The sequence below is a fragment of the Ranitomeya imitator genome, chromosome 7 (genome assembly GCF_032444005.1).
Source record: "Ranitomeya imitator isolate aRanImi1 chromosome 7, aRanImi1.pri, whole genome shotgun sequence".
Classification (NCBI taxonomy): Eukaryota; Metazoa; Chordata; class Amphibia; order Anura; family Dendrobatidae; genus Ranitomeya; species Ranitomeya imitator.
In genome coordinates, this window is record NC_091288.1 from 8,606,406 (window position 1) to 8,633,324 (window position 26,919).

Genomic DNA, 26,919 nt, shown 5'->3' on the forward strand with positions numbered 1-26,919 from the left:
TGTGGTTGTATTATTACAATGTGGTAACAAGAAAAGGAAATAACAGCGATAAAAGATACATAATGGAGGAGGAAGGAGAAGAAGCAATGAGCTGCAACCGCAGCCTTAGGGTTTCCACGTTCAGGCATTGAGCCGCAGCCTCAAAAACGCAGGGTCCAGATGTTACAGCATAGTGGAGGGGATTATTTCATGAAATCCCGTCTCCACTATGCGTTAAAAGACGCATGCGGCAGACCCGCGAAGACGGACATGTGGCGCGGCTTTTAAGAACGCATCATGTCCTTACATTGCAGAAAAAACGCAAGGACGGCGCAGGTGACCTGCCAGTGACCTCAGGTGCAGATTTGGTGCAGATTTTACCTGCATAAAATCCTGACCAAATCCTGATGCCATCCTGAACGTGGACACAGACCCTAAAAGGGGAAGTCTGGTTATTAAAGAAGAAATCTTCCTGCCTTAGATCTGCAGAAACTGCTACTCTGCACAATGCAGTCTCTCTGTCTTCTCTATGGTCTCTTTCTACTTTGCTGTCTCTTCTCTGCAGTCTCTTTCTTCTCTGCACTCTCTTTCTCCTCTGCAGTCTCTTTCTTCTCTGCACTCTCTTTCTCCTCTGCAGTCTCTTTCTTCTCTGTAGTCTCTTCTCTGCAGTCTCTTTCTCCTCTGCAGTCTCTTTCTCCTCTGCAGTCTCTTTCTTATCTGCACTCTCTTTCTCCTCTGCAGTCTCTTTCTTCTCTGCAGTCTTTCTCCTCTGCAGTCTCTTCTCTGCACTCTCTTCTCTGCAGTCTCTTTCTCCTCTGCACTCTCTTTCTCCTCTGCAGTCTCTTTCTTCTCTGCACTCTCTTTCCCCTCTGCACTCTCTTTCTCCTCTGCACTCTCTTTCTTCTCTGCACTCTCTTCTCTGTAGTCTCTTTCTTCTCTGCAGTCTCTTTCTCCTCTGCAGTCTCTTCTCTGCACTCTCTTTCTCCTCTGCACTCTCTTTCTCCTCTGCACTCTCTTTCTTCTCTGCAGTCTCTTTCTTCTCTGCAGTCTCTTTCTCCTCTGCAGTCTCTTCTCTGCACTCTCTTTCTTCTCTGCAGTCTCTTTCTCCTCTGCACTCTCTTTCTCCTCTGCACTCTCTGTCTCCTCTGCAGTCTCTTTCTCCTCTGCACTCTCTTTCCCCTCTGCACTCTCTTTCTCCTCTGCACTCTCTTTCTCCTCTGCACTCTCTTTCTTCTCTGCACTCTCTTTCTTCTCTGTAGTCTCTTTCTTTTCTGCAGTCTCTTTCTCCTCTGCACTCTCTTTCTTCTCTGCACTCTCTTTCTTCTCTGCAGTCTCTTTCTCCTCTGCAGTCTCTTCTCTGCACTCTTTCTTCTCTGCAGTCTCTTTCTCCTCTGCACTCTCTTTCTCCTCTGCACTCTCTGTCTCCTCTGCAGTCTCTTTCTCCTCTGCACTCTCTTTCCCCTCTGCACTCTCTTTCTTCTCTGCACTCTCTTTCTTCTCTGCACTCTCTGTCTCCTCTGCAGTCTCTTTCTCCTCTGCACTCTCTTTCTCCTCTGCACTCTCTTTCTCCTCTGCACTCTCTTTCTTCTCTGCACTCTCTTTCTTCTCTGCAGTCTCTTTCTCCTCTGCACTCTCTTTCTTCTCTGCACTCTCTTTCTCCTCTGCAGTCTCTTTCTTCTCTGCACTCTCTTTCTTCTCTGCACTCTCTTTCTCCTCTGCACTCTCTGTCTCCTCTGCAGTCTCTTTCTTCTCTGCAGTCTCTTTCTCCTCTGCACTCTCTGTCTCCTCTGCAGTCTCTTTCTTCTCTGCAGTCTCTTTCTCCTCTGCACTCTCTGTCTCATCTGCACTCTTTCTTCTCTGCAGTCTCTTTCTCCTCTGCACTCTCTTTCTTCTCTGCACTCTCTTTCTTCTCTGCACTCTCTTTCTCCTCTGCACTCTCTGTCTCCTCTGCAGTCTCTTTCTTCTCTGCAGTCTCTTTCTCCTCTGCACTCTCTGTCTCCTCTGCAGTCTCTTTCTTCTCTGCAGTCTCTTTCTCCTCTGCACTCTCTGTCTCCTCTGCAGTCTCTTTCTTCTCTGCAGTCTCTTTCTCCTCTGCACTCTCTGTCTCATCTGCAGTCTCTTCTCTGCAGTCTCTTTCTCCTCTGCACTCTCTTTCTTCTCTGCACTTTCTTCTCTGCAGTCTCTTTCTCCTCTGCACTCTCTTTCTTCTCTGCAGTCACTTTCTTCTCTGCAGTCTCTTTCTCCTCTGCACTCTCTTTCTTCTCTGCAGTCTCTTTCTCCTCTGCACTCTCTGTCTCCTCTGCAGTCTCTTTCTTCTCTGCAGTCTCTTTCTCCTCTGCACTCTCTTTCTCCTCTGCACTCTCTTTCTCCTCTGCACTCTCTTTCTCCTCTGCACTCTCTTTCTCCTCTGCACTCTCTGTCTCCTCTGCAGTCTCTTTCTCCTCTGCACTCTCTTTCCCCTCTGCACTCTCTTTCTTCTCTGCACTCTCTTTCTTCTCTGCACTCTCTGTCTCCTCTGCAGTCTCTTTCTCCTCTGCACTCTCTTTCTCCTCTGCACTCTCTTTCTCCTCTGCACTCTCTTTCTTCTCTGCACTCTCTTTCTTCTCTGCAGTCTCTTTCTCCTCTGCACTCTCTTTCTTCTCTGCACTCTTTCTCCTCTGCAGTCTCTTTCTTCTCTGCACTCTCTTTCTTCTCTGCACTCTCTTTCTCCTCTGCACTCTCTGTCTCCTCTGCAGTCTCTTTCTTCTCTGCAGTCTCTTTCTCCTCTGCACTCTCTGTCTCCTCTGCAGTCTCTTTCTTCTCTGCAGTCTCTTTCTCCTCTGCACTCTCTGTCTCATCTGCACTCTTTCTTCTCTGCAGTCTCTTTCTCCTCTGCACTCTCTTTCTTCTCTGCACTCTCTTTCTTCTCTGCACTCTCTTTCTCCTCTGCACTCTCTGTCTCCTCTGCAGTCTCTTTCTTCTCTGCAGTCTCTTTCTCCTCTGCACTCTCTGTCTCCTCTGCAGTCTCTTTCTTCTCTGCAGTCTCTTTCTCCTCTGCACTCTCTGTCTCCTCTGCAGTCTCTTTCTTCTCTGCAGTCTCTTTCTCCTCTGCACTCTCTGTCTCATCTGCAGTCTCTTCTCTGCAGTCTCTTTCTCCTCTGCACTCTTTCTTCTCTGCACTTTCTTCTCTGCAGTCTCTTTCTCCTCTGCACTCTCTTTCTTCTCTGCAGTCACTTTCTTCTCTGCAGTCTCTTTCTCCTCTGCACTCTCTTTCTTCTCTGCAGTCTCTTTCTCCTCTGCACTCTCTGTCTCCTCTGCAGTCTCTTTCTTCTCTGCAGTCTCTTTCTCCTCTGCACTCTCTGTCTCATCTGCAGTCTCTTCTCTGCAGTCTCTTTCTCCTCTGCACTCTCTTTCTTCTCTGCACTTTCTTCTCTGCAGTCTCTTTCTCCTCTGCACTCTCTTTCTTCTCTGCACTCTTTCTTCTCTGCAGTCTCTTTCTTCTCTGCAGTCTCTTCTCTGCAGTCTCTTTCTCCTCTGCACTCTCTGTCTCCTCTGCAGTCTCTTTCTCCTCTGCACTCTCTGTCTCCTCTGCAGTCTCTTTCTTCTCTGCAGTCTCTTTCTCCTCTGCACTCTCTGTCTCATCTGCAGTCTCTTCTCTGCAGTCTCTTTCTCCTCTGCACTCTCTTTCTTCTCTGCACTTTCTTCTCTGCAGTCTCTTTCTCCTCTGCAGTCTCTTTCTTCTCTGCAGTCTCTTTCTCCTCTGCACTCTCTTTCTTCTCTGCACTTTCTTCTCTGCAGTCTCTTTCTCCTCTGCACTCTCTTTCTTCTCTGCACTCTTTCTTCTCTGCAGTCTCTTCTCTGCACTCTCTTTCTCCTCTGCACTCTCTTTCTTCTCTGCACTTTCTTCTCTGCAGTCTCTTTCTCCTCTGCAGTCTCTTTCTCCTCTGCAGTCTCTTTCTTCTCTGCAGTCTCTTTCTCCTCTGCACTCTCTTTCTTCTCTGCAGTCTCTTCTCTGCACTCTCTTTCTTCTCTGCAGCCTGTTCACACTCATTCTTTTACACTCAGGTGAAGAATTCTCTCCTACCTGTCAGGGTATGCTGGGACTTGTAGTTTCTCGCCGGCTGGCGCGTTACAGTCTTGTAGAAACAATCACTAATGATATAAACAAGTATATGTAAAATAATAAACTTCTCATCTCTGGGGGGCAGAACACCAGAAATACAGCAGCTCCCGGACACAGGAGACTGTGGTCAGACACCGCCGGTGTCTCCCGGGCTTTGCCGGGTCAGGTGGGCGCAGGTCACCGCTGGGGAAGCCGGGCGCCACCTTAGGGCAGCCGAGCACTGGGCGCTAAGCCGATGGTGCAGACAGAGCTCGGCGGAGCCGGGGGTCCGGGCAGCATCACATTGTACTACGGGGGGCTGCCGACCTGTTCTCACTGCTGGCGGAAGTCACAGCCGCAGCACTGGACATGATGAGAGTAGTAGTTAACTACCAGATGGGGCAGAAATTCAGTCCTGGCATTTGACATCACACAGACCCGATCACCAGATGGGATATATCACTAATATTACCCTGGATGGAAGAAAGGAAGATTTACTACAAGACCAATATTCTAATGATCCCCGCGGCTGCTGGGGGAAGTGACGGAGTCAGTGACTTTGTGCTTCGTCACAACTCTTAACAGTATGGGGGTCTTGAGATCTCCGATTCTGTTAACAATGTAGTAGACAAGGCGAGAACAGGTGTGAACAGTTCCATAAGGGTGACCATCTAACGGACACTATAACTAAGGGAAAAAATATGTACAGTAATAATGAGAAGATACTCCGGAGCTGCGCTCACTATTCTGCTGGTGCAGTCACTGTGTACATACATTACATTACTGATCCTGAGTTACATCCTGTATTATACTCGAGAGCTGCACTCACTATTCTGCTGGTGCAGTCACTGTGTACATACATTACATTACTGATCCTGAGTTACATCCTGTATTATACTCCAGAGCTGCACTCACTATTCTGCTGGTGCAGTCACTGTGTACATACATTACATTACTGATCCTGAGTTACATCCTGTATTATACTCGAGAGCTGCACTCACTATTCTGCTGGTGCAGTCACTGTGTACATACATTACATTACTGATCCTGAGTTACATCCTGTATTATACCCCAGAGCTGCACTCACTATTCTGCTGGTGCAGTCACTGTGTACATACATTACATTACTGAACCTGATTTACCTCCAGTATTATACTCCAGAGCTGCACTCACTATTCTGCTGGTGCAGTCACTGTGTACATACATTACATTGCTGATCCTGAGTTACATCCTGTATTATACTCGAGAGCTGCACTCACTATTCTGCTGGTGCAGTCACTGTGTACATACATTACATTACTGAACCTGATTTACCTCCAGTATTATACTCCATAGCTGCACTCACTATTCTGCTGGTGCAGTCACTGTGTACATACATTACATTACTGAACCTGAGTTACATCCTGTATTATACTCCATAGCTGCACTCACTATTCTGCTGGTGCAGTCACTGTGTACATACATTACATTACTGATCCTGAGTTACATCCTGTATTATACTCCATAGCTGCACTCACTATTCTGCTGGTGCAGTCACTGTGTACATACATTACATTACTGATCCTGAGTTACATCCTGTATTATACTCCAGAGCTGCACTCACTATTCTGCTGGTGCAGTCACTGTGTACATACATTACATTACTGATCCTGAGTTACATCCTGTATTATACTCCAGAGCTGCACTCACTATTCTGCTGGTGCAGTCACTGTGGACATACATTACATTGCTGATCCTGAGTTACCTCCTGTATTATACTCCAGAGCTGCACTCACTATTCTGCTGGTGCAGTCACTGTGTACATACATTACATTACTGATCCTGAGTTACATCCTGTATTATACTCCAGAGCTGTGCTCACTATTCTGCTGGTGCAGTCACTGTGTACATACATTACTGATCCTGAGTTACATCCTGTATTATACCCCAGAGCAGCACTCACTATTCTGCTGGTGCAGTCACTGTGTACATACATTACTGATCCTGAGTTACATCCTGTATTATACCCCAGAGCTGCACTCACTATTCTGCTGGTGCAGTCACTGTGTACATACATTACATTACTGATCCTGAGTTACATCCTGTATTATACTCCAGAGCTGCACTCACTATTCTGCTGGTGCAGTCACTGTGTACATACATTACATTACTGATCCTGAGTTACATCCTGTATTATACTCCAGAGCTGCACTCACTATTCTGCTGGTGCAGTCACTGGGTACATACATTACAGTACTGATCCTGAGTTACATCCTGTATTATACTCCAGAGCTGCACTCACTATTCTGCTGGTGCAGTCACTGGGTACATATATTACATTACTGATCCTGAGTTACATCCTGTATTATACTCCAGAGCTGCACTCACTATTCTGCTGGTGCAGTCACTGTGTACATACATTACATTACTGATCCTGAGTTACATCCTGTATTATACTCCAGAGCTGCACTCACTATTCTGCTGGTGCAGTCACTGGGTACATACATTACATTACTGATCCTGAGTTACATCCTGTATTATACTCCAGAGCTGCACTCACTATTCTGCTGGTGCAGTCACTGTGTACATACATTACATTACTGATCCTGAGTTACATCCTGTATTATACTCCAGAGCTGCACTCACTATTCTGCTGGTGCAGTCACTGTGTACATACATTACATTACTGATCCTGAGTTACATCCTGTATTATACTCCAGAGCTGCACTCACTATTCTGCTGGTGCAGTCACTGGGTACATATATTACATTACTGATCCTGAGTTACATCCTGTATTATACTCCAGAGCTGCACTCACTATTCTGCTGGTGCAGTCACTGGGTACATACATTACATTACTGATCCTGAGTTACATCCTGTATTATACTCCAGAGCTGCACTCACTATTCTGCTGGTGCAGTCACTGGGTACATACATTACATTACTGATCCTGAGTCCTGCAGTGTCAGTGGCAGATTTCCCAGCATTCTCTTCTGCTCGGTTATTGATGGGTTTAAGCTGTTTATTGTTTTAATAAATGAGATTTGGGCTGTTTCTCCTTTCACCACCAGGTGTCGCTGCTGCGCACAGGGTTCGGGTCCTCACTGCTGAGACGTTTCACTCCGCCCTCATCCGTCCTCGCCCCTCCCCTCTGGTTGGGACATGCGGTGACGTCATCCCGGTCGGTTTTCTCCGCTCTCTGGGCCGGAGTGTTGTTGCTGTCGGGATATGTCCGCTGTCAGGTGAGTGATATCGCGGTGATGAGCTTCTGTCAGTAATCAGTTGTGTCATGATACAAGGCAGTGTGGAGACCGTTACACTCACAGCTGGAGGAGAGCTGAAACTGACTGGGTATCACGACATGACAGTATCGTGCAGATCGCGGCGCCTCCCGATGTGACCACGTAGTATTGGCGGAGCTGTTATCCAGCGGTGACTTGTAGATCCAGGGGCTGCGGAGACCCCGTGTGATATCAGCAAAGCCTGTGTGGGGGTCAGGACTGGGGACGTCTGTGTGAGCGGCGGCTCCTGGGGCCAATCAGATAATTCACAGTTAACTCCGCCCTCATTCGGCAGCCCCGCCCACGAGGAAACGGGAAACACCAACCATATTAACAGCAGCGCAAGACGGGGCCCCCCTGTGTGAGGGCGAGAGACGGGGGCCCCCCTGTGTGAGGGCGAGAGACGGGGCCCCCCTGTGTGAGGGAGAGAGACGGGGCCCCCCTGTGTGAGGGAGAGAGACGGGGCCCCCCTGTGTGAGGGCGAGAGCCGGGGCCCCCCTGTGTGAGGGAGAGAGACGGGGCCCCCCTGTGTGAAGGCGAGAGCCGGGGGCCCCCCTGTGTGAGGGCGAGAGCCGGGGCCCCCCTGTGTGAGGGAGAGAGACGGGCCCCCCTGTGTGAGGGCGAGAGACGGGGCCCCCTGTGTGAGGGCGAGAGGCGGGGCCCCCCTGTGTGAGGGCGAGAGACGGAGCCCCCCTGTGTGAGGGAGAGAGACGGGCCCCCCTGTGTGAGGGCGAGAGACGGGGCCCCCTGTGTGAGGGCGAGAGGCGGGGGCCCCCTGTGTGAGGGCGAGAGACGGGGCCCCCCTGTGTGAGGGAGAGAGACGGGGCCCCCTGTGTGAGGGCGAGAGACGGGGGCCCCCCTGTGTGAGGGCGAGAGACGGGGGCCCCCCTGTGTGAGGGCGAGAGACGGGGCCCCCCTGTGTGAGGGAGAGAGACGGGGCCCCCCTGTGTGAGGGAGAGAGACGGGGCCCCCTGTGTGAGGGCGAAACGGGGCCCCCTGTGTGAGGGAGAGAGACGGGGCCCCCTGTGTGAGGGCGAGAGACGGGGCCCCCCTGTGTGAGGGCGAAACGGGGCCCCCCTGTGTGAGGGAGAGAGACGGGGCCCCCTGTGTGAGGGCGAGAGACGGGGCCCCCCTGTGTGAGGGCGAGAGACGGGGCCCCCTGTGTGAGGGCGAAACGGGGCCCCCCTGTGTGAGGGAGAGAGACGGGGCCCCCTGTGTGAGGGCGAGAGACGGGGCCCCCCTGTGTGAGGGCGAGAGCCAGGGGCCCCCCTGTGTGAGGGCGAGAGACGGGGCCCCCTGTGTGAGGGCGAAACGGGGCCCCCCTGTGTGAGGGAGAGAGACGGGGCCCCCTGTGTGAGGGAGAGAGACGGGCCCCCCTGTGTGAGGGCGAGAGCCGGGGCCCCCTGTGTGAGGGCGAAACGGGGCCCCCCTGTGTGAGGGCGAAACGGGGCCCCCCTGTGTGAGGGAGAGAGACGGGGCCCCCCTGTGTGAGGGCGAGAGACGGGGGCCCCCTGTGTGAGGGAGAGAGACGGGGCCCCCCTGTGTGAGGGCGAGAGCCGGGGCCCCCCTGTGTGAGGGCGAGAGACGGGGCCCCCCTGTGTGAGGGCGAGAGACGGGGCCCCCCTGTGTGAGGGCGAGAGCCGGGGCCCCCCTGTGTGAGGGCGAGAGACGGGGGCCCCCTGTGTGAGGGCGAGAGACGGGGGCCCCCTGTGTGAGGGCGAGAGACGGGGCCCCCCTGTGTGAGGGAGAGAGACGGGGCCCCCCTGTGTGAGGGCGAGAGACGGGGGCCCCCTGTGTGAGGGAGAGAGACGGGGCCCCCTGTGTGAGGGCGAGAGACGGGGCCCCCCTGTGTGAGGGCGAGAGCCGGGGGCCCCCCTGTGTGAGGGAGAGAGACGGGGCCCCCCTGTGTGAGGGAGAGAGACGGGGGCCCCCCTGTGTGAGGGCGAGAGCCGGGGGCCCCCCTGTGTGAGGGCGAGAGCCGGGGCCCCCCCTGTGTGAGGGCGAAACGGGGCCCCCCTGTGTGAGGGAGAGAGACGGGGCCCCCTGTGTGAGGGCAAGAGACGGGGCCCCCCTGTGTGAGGGAGAGAGACGGGGGCCCCCTGTGTGAGGGAGAGAGACGGGGCCCCCTGTGTGAGGGCGAGAGCCGGGGCCCCCCTGTGTGAGGGCGAGAGACGGGGCCCCCCTGTGTGAGGGCGAGAGTGCCGGGGCCCCCCTGTGTGAGGGCGAAACGGGGCCCCCCTGTGTGAGGGCGAGAGCCGGGGCCCCCCTGTGTGAGGGCGAGAGGCGGGGCCCCCCTGTGTGAGGGCGAGAGACGGGGCCCCCCTGTGTGAGGGCGAGAGGCGGGGCCCCCCTGTGTGAGGGCGAGAGGCGGGGCCCCCCTGTGTGAGGGCGAGAGCCGGGGCCCCCCTGTGTGAGAGCGAGAGCCGGGGCCCCCCTGTGTGAGAGCGAGAGCCGGGGCCCCCCTGTGTGAGAGCGAGAGCCGGGGCCCCCCTGTGTAAGAGCGAGAGTGCCGGGGCCCCCCTGTGTGAGGGCGAGAGTGCCAGGGCCCCCCTGTGTGAGGGCGAGAGCCGGGGCCCCCCTGTGTGAGGGCGAGAGCCGGGGCCCCCCTGTGTGAGGGCGAGAGCCGGGGCCCCCCTGTGTGAGGGCGAGAGCCGGGGCCCCCCTGTGTGAGGGCGAGAGCCGGGGCCCCCCTGCATGAGAATGTGGCCCCCAGATGTCTTGGACCCCTGTGTGGCTCCAGTTTGTCCCCCCCGTATACAGAACAGTAGAGAAGCCGGAGGGGATGTGGCGATAATGAAGTAGCATCGTGCAGAGCGAGAAATTCTCATCATGTGCGGAGCCGGATCTCCTGTGTATGAGGCTCCGCCAGTGTCGGGCCCCCAGTAACATTGACTTTGGGGCCACTGTTCACCTCGTTCACAAATGTAACTCTATATATAGTAACTGGGGGTCTGGTTCAGCAGAGGCGGCTTTTTCTGTATGCAGAGAATTAAGTGAATTATGCCAAGTACTGCCCTGATCTACGCTGGGGCCCGCCGGGGGATTGCCCTGTTACCCTGGCGGCCAGTCCGAGCCTGGGCTCAGCGGATCCTTATGTCTCTTCATGTGATCCCTGACAGCCTGGATCATGGGAGATCGGGAATCCGGGCTGATCATCACCTCCAGGACTGCCAGTCACCAGATACTGATGATGGAGGAGACGGGCGGTCACCAGATACTGATGATGGAGGAGACGGGCAGTCACCAGATACTGATGATGGAGGAGACGGGCGGTCACCGGATACTGATGATGGAGGAGACGGGCGGTCACCAGATACTGATGATGGAGGAGACGGGCAGTCACCAGATACTGATGATGGAGGAGACGGGCGGTCACCAGATACTGATGATGGAGGAGACGGGCGGTCACCAGATACTGATGATGGAGGAGACGGGCGGTCACCAGATATTGATGATGGAGGTGAGGGGCGGTCACCAGATACTGATGATGGAGGCGATGGGCGGTCACCAGATACTGATGATGGAGGAGACGGGCGGTCACCAGATACTGATGATGGAGGCGATGGGCGGTCACCAGATACTGATGATGGAGGAGACGGGCGGTCACCAGATACTGATGATGGAGGAGACGGGCGGTCACCAGATACTGATGATGGAGGAGACGGGCGGTCACCAGATACTGATGATGGAGGAGACGGGCGGTCACCAGATACTGATGATGGAGGAGATGGGCGGTCACCAGATACTGATGATGGAGGAGACGGGCGGTCACCAGATATTGATGATGGAGGTGAGGGGCGGTCACCAGATACTGATGATGGAGGTGACGGGTGGTCACCAGATACTGATGATGGAGGCGATGGGCGGTCACCAGATACTGATGATGGAGGCGATGGGCGGTCACCAGATACTGATGATGGAGGAGACGGGCGGTCACCAGATACTGATGATGGAGGCGATGGGCGGTCACCAGATACTGATGATGGAGGCGATGGGCGGTCACCAGATACTGATGATGGAGGAGACGGGCGGTCACCAGATACTGATGATGGAGGTGATGGGCGGTCACCAGATACTGATGATGGAGGAGACGGGCGGTCACCAGATACTGATGATGGCGGAGACGGGTGGTCACCAGATACTGATGATGGAGGTGATGGGCAGTCACCAGATATTGTTTGAATTTTCATTTCTCTTTTCTTCATTATCTCAGTTTATAAATTAGTACGATACATTTGCACAGGACTGCACGTGTGTATATATATATTATTATACGGATATAGGATATTAGCGGCTGTCTGGTCGGCGCTGGATTCGATTCCACGAACGTGTCCCCGGAGGTGAATGACCCCTTTACTGCATTTTCCAGCTGCTGACCCTCAGAGCAGCGCTCCGGCCCTTCTCCCCAGTGGTTTGGCGTCATGTTCCTGTGGTTTTGGCGGCAGGGGCGGCTGTAGCTTCCTGTGCAGCTTCGGTGCCATCTTGGCCGTTCTTCATGACTTTGGCGCACAGGAGTCGGTCGCCCCTGAGCCCATCCAGGTCATCTTAAATTGTAGTCTCCATTTTTGTCTTCCCGGCTGCAGGGGGCAGTGTGAGACCATGCGGAGGATCCGGCGAGAATGATCACGGAGAGCGCTGACTGTGCCTGGGAGCCACTGTCCCGCAGGGAGAAGGTGCCATGTGACCGCTTCAAGCACGCCGCGGTGGCGTATAACGGCTTCGTGTACGTCCATGGCGGCAGGCAGGATACCGTCCTGGGGGATTTCTGGCGCTACAGTATAGGTGAGCGACATTTTACTGGTCCATTTGTTACAATGCCGGCATTGTTGTGTGATGAGCCGCAGCCAAGGACGGGTGCCCGCAGGAGCTGCCATCATTAGTGCACCGCCCCTTTAAGCTTCCTGGCAGAGCTCCTGGGCACATTCCTTTGGCGTCTGCTGTTTGGTAAACACAATGTGACACTTCCTCGTACTCGTCATCACTCTCAGCCTCTCGTTTTCAGCTCTTGGACGATGGGAGCAGCTTCCGAGCTCTCGACAAGCCCCCGATAAACTGGAAGGACACTCCATGGTGGCCCACGAGGTGACTGCGCCGCTCTCCCGCCAATCATTGCCCCCTCCCCTTTATGTTGTGTCACGTTCCTCTGTGGCCGGGACCCCTTTAATTTAAATGGAAGAAGAATAGAGACTTTGTAGCCACATTGAGGGGAACGCAGTGATGAATTCCACTTCTGTCTCCGCAGGGCCGACTCTATGTATTCGGGGGAATGGTAGACTTTGGGGCAAATCGAGAGATGACCCCGCTCTGGATGTACGGCACAGGTGAGAAATGGCACGTGTGGGGTTAACAGGAGCGTGTCCGATGTGGCCCACTGGTTCTTAAAGGGACAGCACCTGTCCTATCGTGACCCTGTGCCTGCACAGCCCTGACTCCCCGCGCAGCGCGGCACAGTAGGCTTGTTCAGCGCTAGCAGCATGCGGCTTGTCTGTGACATGTCAAGATGAAGCTGTGACTGACACACACAAGCTGTGGAGAAGCAGCGGCCATAGATCCCATAGAGCAGGCGGAGCAGAGACATACAGCATGGAGGGGGCTGGCAGGCGTAATAAAAAGCATGGCAGGCTCTTATCTGAGACGGTATACGGGGGGCTTGCATTGGGAGTTAGAACCAAGCCACTCCCCCCGATCTGCAACATGGCGCCCCAAAAGGAAGGGGGGGGGGTTTTCTCGCTGAGTAGTTTAGAATTATACATGTGATGACTTTGGAAAACACTACTACTATCGATGTGAGCAGGAACGGTTTTAGATAAAGTGGGGCCCCAAATGCTCACATATTGCACCATCATACAAACATTTCAGTTGTAATAACATGCGCTGAGTTCAGGCCATTAAAACGAGCGATCAACAATATTGAAGTCATTCGACATAGTATAATGCAGGTCCCATATATTACTTATAGTAGAATGCACTTGCCATGGTCCTTGATAGTGTATACTGCAGCCCCCAACACACACAGTATAATGTAGCCCCCTCAGAGTATAATGCAGCACACGCCCACACAGTATAATGGACCCCCACACACAGTATAGTGCACAGACACACACACAGCATAGTAGAGACACACACAGTATAGTGCAGAGTCACACACAGCATAGTAGACACACACAGTATAGTGCAGAGTCACACACACACAGCATAGTGCAGAGACAGACACACAGCATAGTACAGACACATGCAGTATAGTGCAGACACACACAGTATAGTGCAGAGATAGACACACACAGTATAGTACAGACACACACATTATAGTACAGACACACACAGTATAGTACAGACACACACAGTATAGTGCAGAGACAGACACAGTATAGTGCAGCGTCACACACAGCATAGTAGAGACACACACACAGTATAGTGCAGAGTCACACACAGCATAGTAGAGACACAGACACAGTATAGTGCAGAGACACACACACAGTATAGTGCAGAGTCACACACAGCATAGTAGAGACACACACACAGTATAGTGCAGACACACACACAGTATAGTGCAGAGTCACACACAGCATAGTAGATACACACACAGTATAGTGCAGAGACAGACACAGCATAGTAGAGACACACACACAGTATAGTGCAGACACACACACAGTATAGTGCAGAGTCACACACAGCATAGTAGATACACACATAGTATAGTGCAGAGACAGACACAGCATAGTAGAGACACACACACAGTATAGTGCAGACACACACACACACAGTCTAGTGCAGAGTCACACACAGCATAGTAGAGACACACACAGTATAGTGCAGAGACACACACAGTATAGTAGAGACACACACAGTATAGTGCAGAGACACACACAGTATAGTAGAGACACACACAGTATAGTAGAGACACACACACACAGTATAGTGCAGAGACACACACAGTATAGTAGAGACACACACACAGTATAGTGCAGAGTCACACACAGTATAGTATAACCAAAAGAGTCCCGGTATGTTACCGCAATGGCACTTCAACAATACATGCTAACAAAAAAGACCTACTATTAAGTGGTCAAGAAGAAGCGAACCATATTATTAAAATCATCAATATTTATTAAAGACTTTTAAAAAAGATAACTGACAAAAAACATAATCATGAAGACATTCAACAGGAGGGGCTCCAGACAGTATGGCGACATACTTAATCAGAGAGGGGGAGTATGCAGCTCCACCATGGTAGAACATAAATACCCCACAACATCATGTTCTTCCGGGGGCGTAAGAAGCCAGGGCGAACTGTACGTTGGGGTGAGGAGGGTCTCCGCGGCAGTTCTCGGCATCCACGCAGGCATTGTCACTCTTGTGCAGCATCCCGACAGGTAATCTAATGGTGGGTTTGTGCTATCGAGCAGAGTCTGTGTGTCCTTATCACAGTGGTCTACGGTGTTTCCAGGCCCACGGATTTGATTACATAGTTGGATACACAGTGTGATTTACCTTTACCCATATTGTTTATAGCGGCATGCTGGTCTTCAGTGATATATGTCAGCGTGGTTTCCTTTTTTAAGCTCTGGGCTATTTTTGCATAGGTGGAATTGTTTCCTTCTATATATTACCCCCTGAAAATGGATTAAGATATACATGATGTTGTGGGGTATTTATGTTCTACCATGGTGGAGCTGCATACTCACCATCTCTGATTAAGTATGTCGCCATACTGTCTGGAGCCCCTCCTGTTGAATGTCTTCATGATTATGTTTTTTGTCAGTTATCTTTTTTAAAAGTCTTTAATAAATATTGATGATTTTAATAATATGGTTCGCTTCTTCTTGACCACTTAATAGTAGGTCTTTTTTGTTAGCATGTATTGTTGAAGTGCCATTGCGGTAACATACCGGGACTCTTTTGGTTATACTATACTGTGTCTGTCTCTGCACTATACTGTGTGTGTGTCTCTACTATACTGTGTGTGACTCTGCACTATACTGTGTGTGTGTCTCTACTATACTGTGTGTGTCTCTGCACTATACTGTGTGTGTGTGTCTCTACTATACTGTGTGTGACTCTGCACTATACTGTGTGTGTCTCTACTATACTGTGTGTGTCTGTCTCTGCACTATACTGTGTGTGTCTCTACTATGCTGTGTGTGTGTGTCTCTGCACTATACTGTGTGTGTCTCTACTATACTGTGTGTGTCTGTCTCTGCACTATACTGTGTGTGTCTCTACTATGCTGTGTGTGACTCTGCACTATACTGTGTGTGTGTCTCTACTATACTGTGTGTGTCTCTGCACTATACTGTGTGTGTGTGTCTCTACTATACTGTGTGTGACTCTGCACTATACTGTGTGTGTCTCTACTATACTGTGTGTGTCTGTCTCTGCACTATACTGTGTGTGTCTCTACTATGCTGTGTGTGTGTGTCTCTGCACTATACTGTGTGTGTCTCTACTATACTGTGTGTGTCTGTCTCTGCACTATACTGTGTGTGTCTCTACTATGCTGTGTGTGTCTCTGCACTATACTGTGTGTGTGTGTCTCTACTATACTGTGTGTGACTCTGCACTATACTGTGTGTGTCTCTACTATACTGTGTGTGTCTGTCTCTGCACTATACTGTGTGTGTCTCTACTATGCTGTGTGTGTCTGTCTCTGCACTATACTGTGTGTGTCTCTACTATACTGTGTGTGTCTGTCTCTGCACTATACTGTGTGTGTCTCTACTATGCTGTGTGTGACTCTGCACTATACTGTGTGTGTGTCTCTACTATACTGTGTGTGTCTCTGCACTATACTGTGTGTGTGTGTCTCTACTATACTGTGTGTGACTCTGCACTATACTGTGTGTGTCTCTACTATACTGTGTGTGTCTGTCTCTGCACTATACTGTGTGTGTCTCTCCTATGCTGTGTGTGACTCTGCACTAGACTGTGTGTGTGTGTGTCTGCACTATACTGTGTGTGTGTCTCTACTATGCTGTGTCTGTCTCTGCACTATACTGTGTGTCTCTACTTTGCTGTGTGTGACTCTGCACTAGACTGTGTGTGTGTGTCTGCACTATACTGTGTGTGTGTCTCTACTATGCTGTGTCTGTCTCTGCACTATACTGTGTGTGTATCTACTATGCTGTGTGTGACTCTGCACTATACTGTGTGTTTGTCTGCACTATACTGTGTGTGACTCTGCACTATACTGTGTGGGTGTCTCTACTATGCTGTGTGACTCTGCACTATACTGTGTGTGTGTCTCTACTATGCTGTGTGTGACTCTGCACTATACTGTGTGTGTCTCTGCACTATACTGTGTGTGACTCTGCACTATACTGTGTGGGTGTCTCTACTATGCTGTGTGTGACGCTGCACTATACTGTGTCTGTCTCTGTACTATACTGTGTGTGTCTGTACTATACTGTGTGTGTCTATCTCTGCACTATACTGTGTGTGTCTATCTCTGCACTATACTGTGTGTGTCTCTACTATGCTGTGTGTCTCTGCACTATACTGCATGTGTCTCTACTATGCTGTGTGTCTGTCTCTGCACTATGCTGTGTGTGTGTGTCTCTGCACTATACTGTGTGTGCTCACAAAAAAGACCTACTATTAAGTGGTCAAGAAGAAGCGAACCATATTATTAAAATCATCAATATTTATTAAAGACTTTTAAAAAGATAACTGACAAAAAACATAATCATGAAGACATTCAACAGGAGGGGCTCCAGACAGTATGGCGACATACTTAATCAGAGAGGGTGAGTATGCAGCTCCACCATGGTAGAACATAAATACCCCACAACATCATGTATATCTTAATCCATTTTCAGGGGGTAATATATAGAAGGAAACAATTCCACCTATGCAAAAATAGCCCAGAGCTTAAAAAAGGAAACCACGCTGACATATATCACTGAAGACCAGCATGCCGCTATAAACAATATGGGTAAAGGTAAATCACACTGTGTATCCAACTATGTAATCAAATCCGTGGGCCTGGAAACACCGTAGACCACTGTGATAAGGACACACAGACTCTGCTCGATAGCACAAACCCACCATTAGATTACCTGTCGGGATGCTGCACAAGAGTGACGATGCCTGCGTGGATGCCGAGAACTGCCGCGGAGACCCTCCTCACCCCAACGTACGTTTCGCCCTGGCTTCTTACGCCCCCGGAAGAACATGATGTTGTGGGGTATTTATGTTCTACCATGGTGGAGCTGCATACTCACCCTCTCTGATTAAGTATGTCGCCATACTGTCTGGAGCCCCTCCTGTTGAATGTCTTCATGATTATGTTTTTTGTCAGTTATCTTTTTTACAAGTCTTTAATAAATATTGATGATTTTAATAATATGGTTCGCTTCTTCTTGACCACTTAATAGTAGGTCTTTTTTGTGAGCACACACAGTATAGTGCAGACAGACACACACAGTATAGTGCAGACAGACACACACAGTATAGTGCAGAGACACACTCAGTATAGTGCAGAGACACACTCAGTATAGTGCAGAGACACACACAGCATAGTACAGAGAAACACTCAGTATAGTACAGAGAAACACGCAGTATAGTACAGAGACACACGCAGACAGTATAGTGCAGACACAGACACACTCAGTATAGTGCAGACACAGACACACTCAGTATAGTGCAGAGACACACACAGTATAGTGCAGAGACACACACAGTATAGTGCAGAGACACTCAGTATAGTGCAGACACACTCAGTATAGTGCAGAGACACACACAGTATTTTGCAGAGACACACACAGTATTTTGCAGAGACACACACAGTATAGTGCAGAGACACACACAGTATAGTGCAGAGACACACACAGCATAGTACAGAGAAACACTCAGTATAGTACAGAGAAACACGCAGTATAGTACAGAGACACACGCAGACAGTATAGTGCAGACACAGACACACTCAGTATAGTGCAGAGACACACACAGCATAGTACAGAGAAACACTCAGTATAGTACAGAGAAACACGCAGTATAGTACAGAGACACACGCAGACAGTATAGTGCAGACACAGACACACTCAGTATAGTGCAGAGACACACTCAGTATAGTGCAGAGACACACACAGTATAGTGCAGAGACACACACAGTATAGTGCAGAGACACACACAGTATAGTGCAGAGACACACACAGTATAGTGCAGAGACACACACAGTATAGTGCAGAGACACACACAGTATAGAGCAGAGACACACACAGTATAGTGCAGACACAGACACACTCAGTATAGTGCAGAGACACACAGCATAGTACAGAGAAACACGCAGTATAGTACAGAGACACACGCAGACAGTATAGTACAGACACACTCAGTATAGTGCAGAGACACACACAGTATAGTGCAGAGACACACACAGTATAGTGCAGAGACACACACAGTATAGTGCAGAGACACACACAGTATAGTGCAGAGACACACACAGTATAGTGCAGAGACAGACACACTCAGTATAGTGCAGAGAAACACGCAGTATAGTACAGAGACACACGCAGACAGTATAGTGCAGACAGACACGCAGTATAGTGCAGAGACACACACAGTATAGTGCAGACACACACAGCATAGTACAGAGAAACACGCAGTATAGTGCAGAGACACACACAGTATAGAGCAGAGACACACACAGTATAGTGCAGACACAGACACACTCAGTATAGTGCAGAGACACACAGCATAGTACAGAGAAACACGCAGTATAGTACAGAGACACACGCAGACAGTATAGTGCAGAGACACACTCAGTATAGTGCAGAGACACACACAGTATAGTGCAGAGACACACACAGTATAGTGCAGAGACACACACAGTATAGAGCAGAGACACACAGTATAGTGCAGACACAGACACACTCAGTATAGTGCAGAGACACACAGCATAGTACAGAGAAACACGCAGTATAGTACAGAGACACACGCAGACAGTATAGTGCAGACACAGACACACTCAGTATAGTGCAGAGACACACACAGTATAGTGCAGAGACACACACAGTATAGTGCAGAGACACACACAGTATAGTGCAGAGACACACACAGTATAGTGCAGAGACACACACAGTATAGTGCAGAGACAGACACACTCAGTATAGTGCAGAGACACACACAGCATAGTACAGAGAAACACGCAGTATAGTACAGAGACACACGCAGACAGTATAGTGCAGACAGACACGCAGTATAGTGCAGAGACACACACAGTATAGTGCAGACACACACAGCATAGTACAGAGAAACACGCAGTATAGTGCAGAGACACACACAGTATAGAGCAGAGACACACACAGTATAGTGCAGACACAGACACACTCAGTATAGTGCAGAGACACACAGCATAGTACAGAGAAACACGCAGTATAGTACAGAGACACACGCAGACAGTATAGTGCAGACACAGACACACTCAGTATAGTGCAGAGACACACTCAGTATAGTGCAGAGACACACACAGTATAGTGCAGAGACACACACAGTATAGTGCAGAGACACACACAGTATAGTGCAGAGACACACACAGTATAGAGCAGAGACACACACAGTATAGTGCAGACACAGACACACTCAGTATAGTGCAGAGACACACAGCATAGTACAGAGAAACACGCAGTATAGTACAGAGACACACGCAGACAGTATAGTGCAGACACAGACACACTCAGTATAGTGCAGAGACACACACAGTATAGTGCAGAGACACACACAGTATAGTGCAGAGACACACACAGTATAGTGCAGAGACACACACAGTATAGTGCAGAGACAGACACACTCAGTATAGTGCAGAGACACACACAGTATAGTGCAGAGACACACACAGTATAGTGCAGAGACACACACAGTATAGTGCAGAGACACACACAGTATAGTGCAGAGACACACTCAGTATAGTGCAGAGACACACACACTCAGTATAGTGCAGAGACACACACAGCATAGTACAGAGAAACACGCAGTATAGTACAGAGACACACGCAGACAGTATAGTGCAGACAGACACGCAGTATAGTGCAGAGACACACACAGTATAGTGCAGACACACACAGCATAGTACAGAGAAACACGCAGTATAGTGCAGAGAAACACACAGTATAGTACAGAGAAACACGCAGTATAGTGCAGAGAAACACGCAGTATAGTGCAGAGACACATACAGACAGTATAGTGCAGAGTCACACAATATAGTGCAGAGAAACACACGCAATATAGTACAGACACAGCATAGTACAGAGAAACACAGACAGTATAGTGCAGAGACACACAGTATAGTACAGAGACACACAGTATAGTACAGAGACACACAGTATAGTACAGAGACACATGCAGACAGTGTAGTGCAGACACAATATAGTGCAGAGAAACACGCAGTATAGTGCAGACACAGCATAGTACAGAGAAACACAGACAGTATAGTGCAGAGACACACACACCGGGCCCCTCTTACTCACAGGCCCCATAGCGGCTGTGTGGTATTAGCAGCAGGCCACTGGCTGGGAGCCCCTGGAGGAGTGGAGGCCTTAGGCAGCTGCCTGGTCTGTCTGCCCCTAAAGCCGGCCTTGGATGTGAGTTATGTCAATGTGAACTATTTTATTTTTTTATTCTCTGGTGCATCCCTTTAATAGTACAATATGTGAATACAAATTTTTAAAAGGAGAAGGGTGCATTAATCTGCCATATTCTGCTCGGAGCATCACCCTTCTCCTTTGTTTATTCCTCTGATCCTCTCAGCGAGGGCGTTAACTAATTTACATTGAGAACTGGATAATCACAGATAATCTAATGGTAACAAGATAATAAAAGAGACGAGGAGCGGCGAAGAGTCCTGTGTTATGTGATTATAATTTCTCCCATCAGAAACACGACGATGGTCTGAAGTGAAGGCCAGTGAAGGACAGGTAAATGTTATAGTTATGTCGCTGCTCCTCGGGGGCGGAGCTACATAGAAGTAAAGCTTTTCTGTGTATTACAGGAGAATAGACCCACGAATAGGAAGGGGCACAGTGCGGTCGTGTACCAGTCGGCCATGTTTGTTTACGGAGGCTACTTCGATATTGAGGGGGCAGTGGAGGAATTCTGGATGATTGATTTTGGTAATCTCCACAGTCTGCATCTATAAAAAGAAACTGCAACAGTTGTGAATGTCTGCCCCCGATATAACAGATCACATTAATGGTCACGGTCTCTTCTTTGGCAGATTCACAGAAGTGGTCACAGCTGAGCCCTCACACACGTGGTCTGGGCCCAGGGCCCCGGCATGGACACTCCTGTGTGACGCATAATGCTGCTATGTTCTTGTTTGGTGGACTAAAGAATATGTCCGAACAAAACGATTTCTGGAGATTTGATTTCCGGAGACATATCTGGTCAGTCATCAAAACCAGGTGAGACCAGTAGTATAGCAGTTATATTCTTGTACATAGGGGCAGTATTATAGTAGTTATATTCTTGTACATAGGAGGCAGTATTATAGTAGTTATATTCTTGTACATGGAGCAGTATTATAATAGTTATATTCTTGTACATAGGAGCAGTATTATAGTAGTTATATTCTTGTACATAGGAGCAGTATTATAGTAGTTATATTCTTGTACATAGGGGCAGTATTACAGTAGTTATATTCTTGTACATAGGGGCAGTATTACAGTAGTTATATTCTTGTACATAGGAGCAGTATTATAATAGTTATATTCTTGTACATAGGAGCAGTATTATAGTAGTTATATTCTTGGACATAGGAGCAGTATTATAGTAGTTATATTCTTGTACATAGGAGCAGTATTATAGTAGTTATATTCTTGTACATAGGGGCAGTATTATAGTAGTTATATTCTTGTACATAGGAGCAGTATTATAGTAGTTATATTCTTGTACATGGAGCAGTATTATAGTAGTTATATTCTTGTACATAGGGGGCAATATTATAGTAGTTATATTCTTGTACATAGTAGCAGTATTATAGTAGTTATATTCTTGTACATAGTAGCAGTATTATAGTAGTTATATTCTTGTACATAGTAGCAGTATTATAGTAGTTATATTCTTGTACATAGGGGGCAGTATTACAGTAGTTATATTCCTGTACATAGGGGCAGTATTATAGTAGTTATATTCTTGTACATAGGGGCAGTATTATAGTAGTTATATTCTTGTACATGGAGCAGTATTATAGTAGTTATATTCTTGTACATAGGAGCAGTATTATAGTAGTTATATTCTTGTACATAGGAGCAGTATTATAGTAGTTATATTCTTGTACATAGGAGCAGTATTATAGTAGTTATATTCTTGTACATAGGAGCAGTATTATAGTAGTTATATTCTTGTACATGGAGCAGTATTATAGTAGTTATATTCTTGTACATAGGGGCAGTATTATAGTAGTTATATTCTTGTACATAGGGGGCAGTATTATAGTAGTTATATTCTTGTACATAGGGGGCAGTATTATAGTAGTTATATTCTTGTACATAGTAGCAGTATTATAGTAGTTATATTATTGTACATAGGAGCAGTATTATAGTAGTTATATTCTTGTACATAAGGGGCAGTATTATAGTAGTTATATTCTTGTACATAGTGGCAGTATTATAGTAGTTATATTCTTGTACATAGGGGCAGTATTATAGTAGTTATATTATTGTACATAGGAGCAGTATTATAGTAGTTATATTCTTGTACATAGGAGCAGTATTATAGTAGTTATATTCTTGTACATAGGGGCAGTATTATAGTAGTTATATTCTTGTACATAGGAGCAGTATTATAGTAGTTATATTCTTGTACATGGAGCAGTATTATAGTAGTTATATTCTTGTACATGGAGCAGTATTATAGTAGTTATATTCTTGTACATAGGAGCAGTATTATAGTAGTTATATTCTTGTATATAGGGGGCAGTATTATAGTAGTTATATTCTTGTACATGGAGCAGTATTATAGTAGTTATATTCTTGTACATAGGAGCAGTATTATAGTAGTTATATTCTTGTACATAGGAGCAGTATTATAGTAGTTATATTCTTGTACATGGAGCAGTATTATAGTAGTTATATTCTTGTACATGGAGCAGTATTATAGTAGTTATATTCTTGTACATGGAGCAGTATTATAGTAGTTATATTCTTGTACATGGAGCAGTATTATAGTAGTTATATTCTTGTATATAGGGGGCAGTATTATAGTAGTTATATTCTTGTACATGGAGCAGTATTATAGTAGTTATATTATTGTACATAGGAGCAGTATTATAGTAGTTATATTCTTGTACATAGGAGCAGTATTATAGTAGTTATATTCTTGTACATAGGAGCAGTATTATAGTAGTTATATTCTTGTACATGGAGCAGTATTATAGTAGTTATATTTTTGTACATGGAGCAGTATTATAGTAGTTATATTCTTGTACATGGAGCAGTATTATAGTAGTTATATTCTTGTACATAGGAGCAGTATTATAGTAGTTATATTCTTGTATATAGGGGGCAGTATTATAGTAGTTATATTCTTGTACATGGAGCAGTATTATAGTAGTTATATTCTTGTACATAGGAGCAGTATTATAGTAGTTATATTCTTGTACATAGGAGCAGTATTATAGTAGTTATATTCTTGTACATAGGAGCAGTATTATAGTAGTTATATTCTTGTATATAGGGGGCAGTATTATAGTAGTTATATTCTTGTACATGGAGCAGTATTATAGTAGTTATATTCTTGTACATAGGAGCAGTATTATAGTAGTTATATTATTGTACATAGGAGCAGTATTATAGTAGTTATATTCTTGTACATAGGAGCAGTATTATAGTAGTTATATTCTTGTACATAGGGGCAGTATTATAGTAGTTATATTCTTGTACATAGGAGCAGTATTATAGTAGTTATATTCTTGTACATGGAGCAGTATTATAGTAGTTATATTCTTGTACATGGAGCAGTATTATAGTAGTTATATTCTTGTACATAGGAGCAGTATTATAGTAGTTATATTCTTGTATATAGGGGGCAGTATTATAGTAGTTATATTCTTGTACATGGAGCAGTATTATAGTAGTTATATTCTTGTACATAGGAGCAGTATTATAGTAGTTATATTCTTGTACATGGAGCAGTATTATAGTAGTTATATTCTTGTACATGGAGCAGTATTATAGTAGTTATATTCTTGTACATGGAGCAGTATTATAGTAGTTATATTCTTGTACATGGAGCAGTATTATAGTAGTTATATTCTTGTATATAGGGGGCAGTATTATAGTAGTTATATTCTTGTACATGGAGCAGTATTATAGTAGTTATATTATTGTACATAGGAGCAGTATTATAGTAGTTATATTCTTGTACATAGGAGCAGTATTATAGTAGTTATATTCTTGTACATAGGAGCAGTATTATAGTAGTTTTATTCTTGTACATGGAGCAGTATTATAGTAGTTATATTCTTGTACATGGAGCAGTATTATAGTAGTTATATTCTTGTACATGGAGCAGTATTATAGTAGTTATATTCTTGTACATGGAGCAGTATTATAGTAGTTATATTCTTGTACATAGGAGCAGTATTATAGTAGTTATATTCTTGTACATAGGAGCAGTATTATAGTAGTTATATTCTTGTACATAGGAGCAGTATTATAGTAGTTATATTCTTGTATATAGGGGGCAGTATTATAGTAGTTATATTCTTGTACATGGAGCAGTATTATAGTAGTTATATTCTTGTACATAGGAGCAGTATTATAGTAGTTATATTCTTGTACATAGGAGCAGTATTATAGTAGTTATATTCTTGTACATAGGAGCAGTATTATAGTAGTTATATTCTTGTATATAGGGGGCAGTATTATAGTAGTTATATTCTTGTACATGGAGCAGTATTATAGTAGTTATATTCTTGTACATAGGAGCAGTATTATATATTATAGTAGTTATATTCTTGTACATTGGGGCAGTATTATAGTAGTTATATGTCTTCCATCTTTTTCCTCTCTTTTCTGGACATGTGAAGCTCTGGGCCTCCGAAGTCAGTTGGCCATGCTTGTGTGCTCCATCGCGGCTGTCTGTGGATCGTCGGGGGAGGTTTACCATCTCGCACTCCTGCACATAACTTGTGGAAATATGATTTTGCTTCTCGCTCTTGGAAGAAAATCTCCCGGGTGAAACAGAGAGTGGATTGTGCGCGGATGTATCACTCCGTGGCTGCGGTGGACGGTGCGGCCACCTCTGGCCGCAGGGCCTCTTTGTTGTGCGGTGAATACGTGGAGGCGCCCGGCCCTGATTCTCCCGTGGAGAAGATTTATTCTTTTCTTACTTTGGGCTCCAGTAAAGTGTCCACAATCTCCAGGTCCAACCTCATCGAGATGAAGACATTTCCGGAGCGGCCGGCGCCCCCCGTCCTCTGTTCCTGCTCCTTCTCCTCCGGTGCCGATGAGCAGCGTCTGATGAGCGGATACGAGAACGAGTCTTTCACGCTCCTGGAGGAGGAATGTCCGCCGCCTGCACGTTCCTGCGGGGATCTGGCCGAGGAGGTCTTCCTGGTGATCGGGGGGCGGCCGCTCTCCAGACATTGTGAGATCTCCGTCGGCCGGATTATGGCAGAGTAGCAGAAGTTGCTGAGTAATCTGCAGGATTATTTGTTACATTGGGCGGCTGCCGGGTCAGATCAGCGACCTGTGACGCTCCCTGTCGTAGGGTGAATGGACTGCGACCTCGGGCAGGAATCGATCCTTGAATATTGGCTGCACTCACAGGTGCTATGGAGCTTTTAAATGGACAAAGTACAGTGTGTTGTTCTCTGTTATCAGCCATTTCAGGCGGACAGTCTACTGTTTTATTTGTGCGTCGAATGAGGGAAATTATCTGCTGCACTCACTTTAAGCCTTGCGTTACCGTCCCTTTAAATATGAATGTGGTGGCTGCCGTCACCTAAGTGTCATGTTCTATATTGGGCCGTGTATCCAGGACGCTTCAGCGGGGGCTGCTCCCGATCCTTGGAGGGGTCGTCTACTGGGACTAAATGCGTATGGCGCAGGGTATTAATTACCGCTCTGATGACCTATGACCTGTGCTATAATAAGCTGGATACCGGCAGAACCAGCAAGAGCTGACTGTTAAAGGGGTGTGGACATCATATAGAGGTGTTGTGTAACTGGCCCTTTAAGGAATGTATGGGGTAACCACAAGTGCACTTAAAGTGACGGCTTGAGGATCAGATCCGAGCTGTATATTAAAAATACCTTAAAACCAGCCGTTCACTCCTGGGAGAAGCGCGAGAAACCCCCATAACGCAGCCCACGTGGGGTGGGCACTACGGATCCTGTCATTATGGCGGATCATTCTCTCATACATATGTGCCAAATCTAATGGTGCCGGCCACCGACTGTGAGCTCGAGCGCGATTGAGACCTTTTAAAGGGGAAGTTTGATTTGTGCCATAAACTTCTGTTTACAATAAAAATCTGCAGATCGTTTATTACAATGAGCGAATAAAACAAAGTTTAGAAAAAGTTTGACTTTTCTGTAGCGACTGCAGACACCCTACTATATGTCAGGAGTTGGAGCCTCGTGTGTTCCCGAGTCACTTGGT

General features: G+C 47.4%; 2 protein-coding genes across 6 annotated transcripts; one reads left to right on the plus strand and one right to left on the minus strand.

Moving 5' to 3' along the window:
• Positions 1-519: 519 nt before the first annotated feature.
• Positions 520-10,476, minus strand: LOC138645771 (axoneme-associated protein mst101(2)-like). The gene is made up of 3 exons (XM_069735291.1): positions 10,376-10,476; positions 7,145-7,257; positions 520-3,995 (listed from the first exon to the last, which is right to left on the minus strand). The coding sequence occupies exons 1-3, from the start codon at positions 10,474-10,476 to the stop codon at positions 520-522; spliced, it is 3,690 nt and encodes a 1,229-aa protein (XP_069591392.1).
• On the plus strand, positions 7,109-26,839 carry LOC138644360 (leucine-zipper-like transcriptional regulator 1 homolog). Of its 5 annotated transcripts, none has more exons than XM_069732652.1 (8): positions 7,109-7,281; positions 11,877-12,102; positions 12,323-12,402; positions 12,563-12,641; positions 21,190-21,230; positions 21,305-21,425; positions 21,530-21,716; positions 25,343-26,839. In XM_069732652.1, exons 2-8 carry the CDS (start codon positions 11,940-11,942, stop codon positions 25,935-25,937), a joined length of 1,266 nt encoding a protein of 421 aa, XP_069588753.1. In that variant the 5' UTR covers positions 7,109-7,281; positions 11,877-11,939; the 3' UTR covers positions 25,938-26,839. The 5 variants fall into 5 exon arrangements, with proteins under 5 accessions (XP_069588753.1, XP_069588752.1, XP_069588750.1 ...); XM_069732651.1 differs by having other exon boundaries at positions 11,904-12,102; XM_069732649.1 differs by having other exon boundaries at positions 7,153-7,281; positions 11,904-12,102; positions 21,287-21,425.
• The last annotated feature ends 80 nt before the right edge of the window (positions 26,840-26,919 follow it).

Excerpts from the sequence above, each read along its gene's own strand:
- LOC138644360 (XM_069732649.1), top strand. The coding sequence starts at position 11,940 with ATGATCACGGAGAGCGCTGACTGTGCCTGGGAGCCACTGTCCCGCAGG. Across the intron at positions 12,403-12,562 it reads ACTCCATGGTGGCCCACGAG|GGCCGACTCTATGTATTCGG; the intron begins GTGACTGCGCCG and ends CTGTCTCCGCAG. Across the intron at positions 21,426-21,529 it reads ATTCTGGATGATTGATTTTG|ATTCACAGAAGTGGTCACAG; the intron begins GTAATCTCCACA and ends CTTCTTTGGCAG.
- LOC138645771 (XM_069735291.1), bottom strand. The coding sequence starts at position 10,476 with ATGATCAGCCCGGATTCCCGATCTCCCATGATCCAGGCTGTCAGGGAT. Across the intron at positions 7,258-10,375 it reads GGCTCGGACTGGCCGCCAGG|CAACAACACTCCGGCCCAGA; the intron begins GTAACAGGGCAA and ends ATATCCCGACAG. Across the intron at positions 3,996-7,144 it reads CGGAGTGAAACGTCTCAGCA|GCTGCAGAGAAGAAAGAGAG; the intron begins GTGAGGACCCGA and ends GAGTGTGAACAG.